Source organism: Lepidochelys kempii, chromosome 1, assembly GCF_965140285.1.
Source record: "Lepidochelys kempii isolate rLepKem1 chromosome 1, rLepKem1.hap1, whole genome shotgun sequence".
NCBI lineage: Eukaryota > Metazoa > Chordata > Testudines > Cheloniidae > Lepidochelys > Lepidochelys kempii.
The window spans coordinates 7,765,297-7,775,752 of NC_136380.1; the positions used below are offsets into that span (position 1 = coordinate 7,765,297).

At 48.5% G+C, this 10,456-nt stretch overlaps 1 protein-coding gene across 1 annotated transcript; it reads left to right on the top strand.

Moving 5' to 3' along the window:
- The first annotated feature begins 762 nt into the window (after positions 1-762).
- LOC140898168 (olfactory receptor 51E2) lies at positions 763-1,701 on the top strand. The gene has a single exon (XM_073311636.1). The coding sequence runs from the start codon at positions 763-765 to the stop codon at positions 1,699-1,701; it is 939 nt and encodes a 312-aa protein (XP_073167737.1).
- Positions 1,702-10,456: the final 8,755 nt, after the last annotated feature.

Genomic DNA, 10,456 nt, shown 5'->3' on the forward strand with positions numbered 1-10,456 from the left:
TGCAAGAGGTCAGCAGAGGGTGATTGGCGCAGGCAGTGATGGGGAAGGGAGGCCGCAGTGGAGTGGCGCGAACTCCTGTGGTGGGTCCCTGAAGGGAGGGGCTAGGGGCTCAGGGTGGAAGCCCTGGGCCTGCTGCGCTGACCAGAACTGGGAAGCAAATTTCTTGTTCATGGCGTGGGCAGCGGGTGTCAAAGGCCAGGGCAGGCAAAGCCTCCCCTGACCCAGGCCCTGGTCCCGCCCGTGTTCTGCCCCGAGGCCCTGCCCTCACTCCCCCTCTACCCTGAAGCCGGCAGGGGCTCACTCAGCTCAAGCCGGTTGCCTGGAGCTCAGGCCCACAGGTGGCCAGAGGCAGCCCGGGGTGGTGCTTGGGCCAGCCTGGGGGCCAGTGGCCTGGGTGGCACTGGGGGGGTGGGGGCGGCAGTTCAGCCCAGCACTGGGGCCAGCGCTCGGGGGGCTGGCAGGCATGGCTGTGGAGGGTGTGGGGAAGAGTCCTTGGGGCTCCTCCAGCCTCACAGGTTGGGGGGTCCTCGGGGATCCTCTGGCTGAGCAGGGGGCGGGTCCTGGGGCAGATGGGGCAATGCTGGCAGGCTAGCCTCTCCGAAGGAGGGGTTCGTTCGCCGCCCAGGGTTAGTGGCACCTACTTGCCGAAATCCCTTCAGACGCAGTATCACTAGACGTGCTTCATTACAGTACTCTTTCTCTGTCCCTGGCAGAGCCGAGAGACGACATGGAATAGCGTCACTGGATTTCAGCCGGCACACCATGCCCTCTCCCAACAACACCGACTTCAGTCCTTCCTCCTTCATCTTGTCTGGCACACCCGGTCTGGAAGTTGCCCGTTTCTGGCTGGTGTTCCCTCTGTGCTCCATGTACCTCGTGGCCATTGTAGGCAACGGCGCAGTGGTGTTCATTGTAAAGACGGAGCGGAGCCTCCATGCCCCCATGTATTTCTTCCTCTGTATGCTGGCTGCCGTCGACCTGGCGCTATCCACCAGCACCATGCCCAGAATGCTCTCCTACCTGTGGTTTGACTGGAGGAAAATCAGCTTCGGCGACTGCCTGCTCCAGATGTTCCTCATCCACTCCCTGTCCGCTGTCGAGTCCACCGTCTTGCTGGTCATGGCCTGGGATAGGTACATGGCCATCTGCCACCCTCTGCGGCACGCCACCATCCTCACCAATCCAATGACGGCGAAGATAGGCCTGGCCGCTATGGCTAGGGGCGTGCTGTTCGGCCTCCCTTTGCCCTTGCTCATTCTTCGCCTGTCGTTCTGCGGCTCCAACGTCCTGTCGCACTCCTATTGTTTGCACCAGGACATTATGAACCTGGCTTGCACCAGCATCACAGCCAATGTCGTCTATGGCTTGACTGCTATCCTCTTGGTGATGGGCCTCGACGCGCTGCTGATTGCCCTGTCCTACTTCATGATCATCAAGGCTGTCTTGCAGCTGTCCTCGAGGAAGGAGCGTGTCAAGGCTTTCAGCACCTGCGTGGCCCACCTCTGTGTGGTCCTGGCTTTCTACATGCCACTGATTGGACTGTCCGTGGTGCACAGGTTTGGGAAAGGTCTCACTCCACTGGTTCAGGTTGTCATGGGGGACATCTACCTCCTGATGCCGCCCCTGCTGAATCCCATTGTCTATGGAGCAAGAACCAAACAGATACGCAGACGGATCCTGAGGTGGATTCTCCATCACTGACCATTTTTAAATCAAGATGGGATGTTTCTCTAACAGCTCTGTTCTGGAAATAATTCTGGGGCAGGTCTCTGGCCTGTGCTACGCAGGAGGTCAGACTAGATGATCACAATGGTCCTTCTGGCCTTGGAATCCATAACTTAAGATAGTTAATGAAGGAGCCACTGAGAGACTTGCCTCCACTTTGTCTTCTGGATCCACCTATCTTCTCTTAGAATCATAGAACATCGGGGTTGGAAGGGACCTCAGGAGGTCATCTAGTCCAACCCCCTGCTCAAAGCAGGACCAATCCTCAATTTTTGCCCCAGATCCCTAAATGGCTCCCTCAAGGATTGAACTCACAACCCTGGGTTTAGCAGGCCACTGCTCAAACCACTGAGCTATCCCTCCCCTCTTGTCTTATACTGAGATTGTCAGCTCTCTGGAGCAGGGACTGTCGTTTTGTTGTATGTTTGTACAGCACCTAGTACAACAGGGTCTTGGTCCATTAGTTAGGTTAGGTTCATTAGTTGTGTTATTTTTGTTGACTGCTAGGAACCAAGTGGTTGGAGGTGCCAAAAAGCGGTGCCCCCCCAAATTTTTTTTAAACAACGGAACACAAGGCTACCGCTGCTACCCACCTCCCGGCTCCAGAGGGGCTGCCCGTGGCGTGGCCAGTCCCTCCCCCTGGGGGAGCAGCCGGCGGCGGAGCGGGGAAGGGGAGGGTCTAGCACTAGCAGCCGTGCCTTCTTCCCCGCCCCGCGGGCCGAGCCGAACTCCCCACCGCCCCTGGGGCTCTCAGCAGCTGAGAGCTGCCGCTGAGAGCCCCGGGGGCGGTGGGGAGCCTAGCTCGGGCGCGGGGGGGCTGGCTGCCTGCACCGCCGCTGAGAGCCCCAGGGGCGGTGGGGAGCCCGGCTCGGCCCGCGGCGCAGGGAAGAAGGCGCAGCTGCGCTCTGCTCTTCGGGCAGAGAAGCTGGGTGTCTACACCGCCTGCTAGGTGCCTGGCTGGGCCATGGGGAGCCGCGGGGAGCGCTGGGGGGTGGGCAGGTCCAGTCCCTGGCCTGGGGAATGGTGTATGTGAAAGCAACCCAGGCACCCCTCCCCCAGCCAGTGCCACCCCCTCCAACACCCACCAACCAGCTACCTTCTCCCCTGTGAATCCTTCGCCCCAACTACCCACCCTGTCCTGCCACTTTTGCCTCTGGGCAACCTCCATCTGGCAACCCACCCCCCCAGCCACCCACGATCACCTTCACCCCTGCATCAACCTCGGGACCGCCCCCCACCGCCTGCCATCTCCCTCCTGCCCACTCCTCCCTTGTGCAAACCCCTCCCTGCCACCTTCACCCTCCTGCAACAACCCCAGGCACATACACACCCCCACCAGCCAGCCCTTTGCAACAACCCCCTCCTGCCCACTTCTCGTGCCACTCCTTCCCTGCCGCTGCACCCCCTGCAATGAGCCCCTTTCGCCTCTTTGCAATCTCTTCCCTGCCACTACACCCCCTCCTCCTCCACTCTTGGCACGTCCCTTAAATCAGAACTTTTTATAGGGAACCGTTTGTTAAGATTTTGGCAGCTCCTCGAGGCTTGTTAAGTATCTGTAGACCCTCCCCGTTCTCGGTCCTGAGATCCAGTCTATCCCCGATTAGTGACAGAGCTGGGTGAACACTGCAAAAAGTTATCAGCTAATATTCATATGAATTTTCAAATGAATTCTCCTTGTTCATGGCTCTTTTGCTTTCACTTTCCAAGCCTATTTTAGCAAGCAAGTTTTCTGGCAGGCACATGTGCAGAAACAGTGAATTTGAAGGAAATATAGCTGAGTATTCACAAGAAGCAACTTGATAGGAGCCAAACTTCACATCAGGAACCTGATCGAGAGTCGTGTTTCTCCAGTAAGGGACCAGGAACAGTGACCCATGCGTTCAATTGAAAGAGCTCAGATTCCTCATCCAATCATCCATTCCATCCACTCCTAACAAACAGCTCATGAACAAGCGACAGCCCAAAAGTTATGCTGGGGGAGTGTATGGCAAATAATTTCAAATAATGAACACATTCAAGAAAATCATAATCTGTCTACAGATAAATAGGAAGTAGTGAACAAATGTAAAATGCATAGGAGCCTCAAACTTGCCATCCCCTCACTGCATTGCCTTTTCACAGAAACCTGCATCAAGTTCAAGGTCTTTATCTTCAAGGCTCTTAATGAGTTGGTCCTGGGATGCATAAACAAGTGACTCTCAAGTAGGAATAGAGATGGCTTTTTTACCTCTGAAGTTGGCACTGGTGCAACCACTGCTGGAATTCTGTTTTTAGTTCTGGTGCCCACAGTTCAAGAAGGATGTTGATCAATTGGAGAGGGTTCAGAGAAGAGCCACGAGAATGATTAAAGGGTTAGAAAACCTGCCTGATAGCGATAGACTCAAAGAACTCAATCTATTTAGCTTAACAAAAAGAAGGGTAAAGGGAGACTTAATCACAGTTTATAAGTATCTACATGGGGAACAAATATTTAATAATTGGCCCTTCAGTCTAGCAGAGAAAGATCTAACACGATCCAATGAGTAGAAGTTGAAGCTAGAAAAATTCAGACTGGAAATAAGGTCTAAAATTTTGACAGTAAGGGTAATTAACCATTGAAACAATTTACCAAGGGACGAGGTAGATTCTCCATCACTGATAACTTTTAAACAAGATTGGATGTTTTTCTGAGAGATCTGCTCTAGGAATTATTTTGGGGCAGGTCTCTGGCCTGTGCTGACTCGATGGTGGGCAGACTCGATGATCAGTGGTCCCTTTTGGCCTTGAAATCTATGACTCAATCAAAAGATTGCCTCTTGGTCTGGGATGAGGACCACGGTTGTTAGAGGGCTTTCCCTTCACCCCCTCTCCTGACTCTTATCATGCAGACAGAATGCAGAAGACCAGAAGCGCGAAGTTCAGACAATACAATGTTTATTGGGGTTAGTTCCAAGCAAGCATGTCCATAGCTCTACACGCCGGCAGAGTCTGTTACCCAGTGTTCCGTTCCCAGCTCTGATGCCACAGAGCCTTTACCCCGTGTCCCCCTTCCCCATTTCCTATTCCCACCTCCTCCCTCTTAGCAGGCCCAAATATACCTGCAATGCAGGCCCCTAGTCACACCCCTTACAACTTATGGTCATATTCCGTTTTGAAGGGTTGTGAGTCTGGGGTCTTCATCCCACCTCTTTTGTATCCCATTGGAGGGGTAAGGAGTGAGGTTGTGTTCTGCCCAAGGCTAGGCTTTTCTTTGCCTTTTAGTGTTTCTGATGCCTCCCTCCCATCCCCCCTTGCCCTTCCCGACTGGTTGCTTGACCTTGGCTTGTGATAGGAGTTGAGTCAGTCTGAAAGTATGTGCCCGTATATTACACTCCCACCATGCCCAGTAACTCTTTAACTGTTCTTATCTGTCCCCACTATACTAACAAACCCATCTGGCCAGGCAGAAGCAACACATACAGTGTCTTTGTTCTTTGTTCACACATATTAGTATAAGATATAAGAGTATCAAAAAGTCAAACCCAAAATTCTATCCCAGGCTAACAAATAGGCCTATATACTAACACGAGTCAACAACTTTTTACCAGAGGATCAATGGAATATCTGCATATATATTCATGTAAAACGGTACAATCCCTGCCTTGAAGAGATGACAATCAAAGGGCCCAATGGAAGCCTCAGACCCTGATCCTGTCTCATAAGAGCTGTTCACACAGCAGTGTAACAATAAGTTTTATTTAGCCCACAAACTCATGAGCAACACTCATGTTCCAAAGACAAGCTGTCCATCACATGGCATGGAACAACCTCAGAGTTCTGTCCCTAAGCATGTTCCTGCATACCTTGCTGAGTCCCCAGGCATGTCTGCTTTCTCTCAATGGATCAATTGTATAGCTGATGGTCCTTAATAGGGCATCAAGCAAGCTAGGAAGAGCTGACACCAACTTGTCTGGGGTGTCACCCAGAAGCAGAGCATAAAGACAGTATAGAGTCAATATTCATAACTTTAAATACAAATTGATACATGCATACAGATCGCATAATCATAACCAGCAAACCATAATCTTGTCTTAGACACCTTATTTGACCCCCCTTTATACAAGATTTGGTGCCACTACGGGACCTTGGTTGCAACCATGTTCTATATGGCCCCAGTTCAAGTCAATAACATGACACCCCCAATGCAAAATTGATGCAGGAAGGGATGACACAAACATTGCTGACTGCATCTCAAGAGCTCCCCATCCTTGGTTCTGCCTTACTACAGCTAGTATTGGGTTAGAAGCTGTACCAGTGTATAACAGAAATGGTTTATCAAAGTCATGTTCAATAATGTGATTGAATCTCTTTACAAACTCAAGGTAAAACTTGGTTAGAACAACAGTGGATTGGATCTGCTCTTGCAGCATGGGTCCTGTATGTCTCATGTGATCTTGCCAAGAGCTAAAGAACAGAGCTACTTTATCCACACAAGCTCTGGCAAATGTTTGAAACCCAATTAACATCAAGTTAATGTAGATAGTACTGTTGTTTATAGTACAGGAATCTTGGCATTTAGCCGTGAAAGCAATATGTTAGCATGCCTCAGTTTCCCTTTTCACACAGCCCATCAGGTCTGGAATGTCTTTTCCCCTGTGAAAAGTTCCAGGACTGTTTACAGGCTCTAACTGTGACACATCAGTATAACAAGGCCTTTTAACATAAAGAGTGTTTTTATGTATCGCTCTTAGCATGTTTAAGGGATTTTCCAAAGGGCTAGGCACATTGTACATTTTTACAGTTCTTGGTAATAGCAACACATTAGTTACAAAATTTGCCATTAGCAATAACAATGTTAGGTGAGAAAAGCTAAACAGGAGGCAGTTATGCCAACCGAACCAAAGTCAGGCTAAGAGAGGCTGCTGGGAAAGTCTCTGAAAGTAGAATGAAGGAATATTTGTTTAAGTTACAGAGAGTGAGAAAAAAGGGGAGGCCTGCATTCCTGCATTTTTGTACCAGATGTGCTGGGAACAGTCCTTGAGATACAGAGGCTCTGTTTTCCACTCCCTGCTCTTGTGTTATGCCTGTTTTAACTCCTTGTCTCCTGGTTGACACCCATACCGATAAGAAAGTTAGTGAAGCACTACGATTTGCTAAACGTTATCTGCAATAAGGGGGGTAGATGTGCATGCATATAGAGAAAGAGGATTTTAACTAATATGGCGGGGGTGGGCTGCTTTATGAATAAATCTGTGACGCTACGGGACTGTCTATAAAAACCTATGAGTTTTACTTAGAGGCTGCCTGGTTCTCTTTGGAGTGTGCACTCTTCAATAAAGAGTGTTGGGTTCGGACCTTGCTGGTGTTGCCAGTCTCTCTCCGGTCAGACAACGAACCGTGCCGTCTGGGGTTCGAGTCCTCGACAATTTGGCGACTCCGCCAGGACCCGTCTGACTCTCCGGCGAGGGATCAGACTCTAAAGCAACGCAGCGCACATCCTCCGGCTTCGAGGAGCCTTACCAGTGATCTGATCCCTGCGTCGGCGATAAGGCATGTTCTGTAAACCAGCAGGAGCCCATAGAAATCCAGCAACATCCACCTACCCGTTGAGTTGGCTCCAGATCCAGGTCTTCGGGGTTTGAGTCCCTGGAGAGGGTCTTCAGGGTTCGAGTCCCTGGAGAGGTAAGCGATCGCTTGATACTAAGAGTTGGGGATTGTGGGTTTGAGTCCCCTTTCCACCTAGGATGGGACAATTTGGCAGCAAATGCCCGGGGGACGCCCCGTTGTCTCTGATACTCAGAGATTGGAAGGGAATCTCTGGAACTCCTGGGTTAACTAAATCAAAAATGAATAATTTATGTCAGGTTCAATGGCCAGCTTTCACCACTCATTTGTCCCCAACTAAAGAATGGCCGGCCTTTGGAACTTTTTCCGCAGACAGGATGGATTCCTTAAGAGATATTTGGGTCGATCTTAGACCGGGACAAATGGATTATTTGTTTGTATGGTATGATTATAAGCCAAAAGAAGGACATCCTCTTTCCTCCTCCTTTTCTTATTCATCTCAGGGGTCTCCAGCCCCGCTCTGTGCTATGCCTGCTTCTGCCCCTCCTCCAGCTTTCTGACCTATGCCCAGGACCAGTTGCAAGCCTTAAGACAGAACTTCCAGGCAGAAAAGGAAGCACTGGCGAAGCAAGTACCAGTCCTTCAGAGACTTGTCAAAACTCAACCATTTGTGCTCAGCATATGCCGTAACAACAGTGTGTCTGCCATAAGAGGAAATTGAATAGTTAAGCCGCCAATTGGCCGTGCGTTCTGTCCAGGTGACAAGCACCCTGGGGGGAGGACTCGGGTAGCCCTTGTAAGTGAGAATATTTAAGAGAAGAGACCAGGAGGGCTGGGGGCTAGTTAAAAAGCCCACCCTCCTCGTGAAATTGGTAGTGGGACAAGGCTGGTGCTCATGGAAGGGACAGTTCAGAGAGAAAAACAGGATCGGGCCCAAGCGGGCAGGCAACAGATAGAGAGATTGGAAAACAGGTTGGAAACTTGGAGGGCATAGTGAAAAAAAAGAAGTAAATAATTACAGGAATGGGAAACTTAAATCCTGGAATAATACTTGGAATGGTAAAATCCGAGTTGATCGGGGAGTCGTTTTGGAAAATGAGCAAGTGATTTAAGGAAAGAAAGTGAGAAGTTAACTCTGTAGTTGCTGGAGGGAATTATGCTAAAGAAAAAGAATTTTTGGTTTCTTTGCAGCCATTCTGAAGGAAAAAGGGGCCTTTTTTTCAAAGAAATATCTGTAAATAAATCCAGGCAAAGAGACTATGTGATTGAAATCATTTGGCTACGAAAAATTTAGACAAATTAGCTAAAAGAACATAAGGGGTTTTATTGGAACTTAACTGCCCAAATGTATAAAGGAATGTAAATATATAATGCTACTTAATTAAGATCCTATTAGACTCTAAGGGGCTACAATAGTTGGTGTTTTCCTTTTTAGAGTTGTGTGTTGTGAAAACAGGAGTTAAAAGTAAAAGGCAATCAAAAGTCCGGTAAAGTTTATTGTGCCCTTTTTAAAGTAAGAATCTTTAAGCTGTGGATCCAAAAGCAAGCCAAAAAGCATTTGTTTTAATGTAAATTACCTAACTGATAAGGTAGAAGCCACTAAAACCTGGGCTGCCTATGAAACAAATACAAGAAAATATGGGTAATTCCTCTGTTTTGCCTGCAATTAATAAGGGTATTTGTATAAAAAGAAAATATTTTAAGCAATGACTGACTGCCCAAAAGGGGTAGATCTGTGTTCTTTTTGCCTTTCAGAAAATTAGAAAATACTGATGCCAAGTAAAAAGCAATTCAACATCTCATGAATTTACTGGCACAATAGGAATTCTGTTCTGTGTTCTATGTCCTGTCTTGTGGTGTTTGTCTTGTGGCCAGAATTGCTGTGTTTAATTTTTCATAGGACAGTTTAGTTTAAAACTAAATAGAAGGGTTAAATCAAAATGCAGATACTTGTTTTATTCAACTTGAAATACAAAGCGTTTGGATAATATCAGGAAAATGTGATATACTAAAGTTTAATACATTTGCTTAAGTAAGAAAAAGAAATTTAGTTGTCCAGATTTTTAATTTAAAAAAAAATTGTTAAAATGCGCACACCAACAGTCTTTGGAAGCAAGGACATGAAAGGTTAACCCACTCCCCATATTATACATGGGATCCTTCTGGCTACCTCAAATTTCTAGCCAAAGGGCTGGGGAGGGAGGAAAGCTATTGGACACCAGAGGTTGTACCAAGTGGACTCCTCAAAAGTGGGTGTGCTTGTCCTGGCTTGTTGCTCCAAAGCTCCGTAATAAAGTCATTTTCCTAGAAGGGTGTATGTGGCATACATTGAACAATAAGACTAAAGTGCTGTATAATGGGCAATGTACATGTGTTCATTTTTGAACAAAGGTGTGTGAGTAGAAAGTGAAAGTTTCCTTTGCAGGTTAATAGAAGCCAAGAAGGAGAGAAGAAAAAGAACGGAGGACGAGCTAATTCAACGCTGTAGCTGGCAGGCTCGGTCCAAAGATAAGACGCTGGCCTGCCCAAGGACACTACTCACAGCTAGGATTTGGCTAACAGTCAAGAAAGAGGGGGGCTTGAATGTGCCCAAGCAGCTGTGAGATCTGTAAAACACTGCCAAACATTAATGAAATGTGTTAGGTCTCTGTATTTACAGGTGAAAGAAGTCCTGCTCCAAGGATCCTGAGCAATCCTGCCATATGTTAAAACCAGGTGACTGGGTCTACATAAAGGTCCATTAACGAAGGACTACTCTGGCCCCATGCTGGAAAGGCCCTTATTAAGTCCTGCTAACTACCAATGCCGCTGTGAAGTGCCAAGGACTGACTGCCTGGACCCATACTTCTTACTGCAAAAAGACCCCTCCACCTCAAGATGACTTCACTTCGACTACTGATCAGCCTGTCCCTCCTTCTGGGTTTTTGTCTTTCCTCCTTTTGGACAGCAGGGGAAAAAACAAGGTGAAGTGCTAGTAACCTCTCCCTTGTCCACTAACAGAGCTAACCTGTATTGCACCGCTAGGGAATCTGACCTGGAAAAAGGTTCCCCAGAAGCAGACGGCGTCAGACTTCGAGGGAGCCACGCACATTCACCCCACCGTGACCCGGGTGAATCAGAAGCAGACAACATCTGTGCTCAAGACAAATGGACTGCTACCCCTTTGGGCAACCTGAAGCTCCGGCTGCAGCTAAAAAAACCTTGAGTT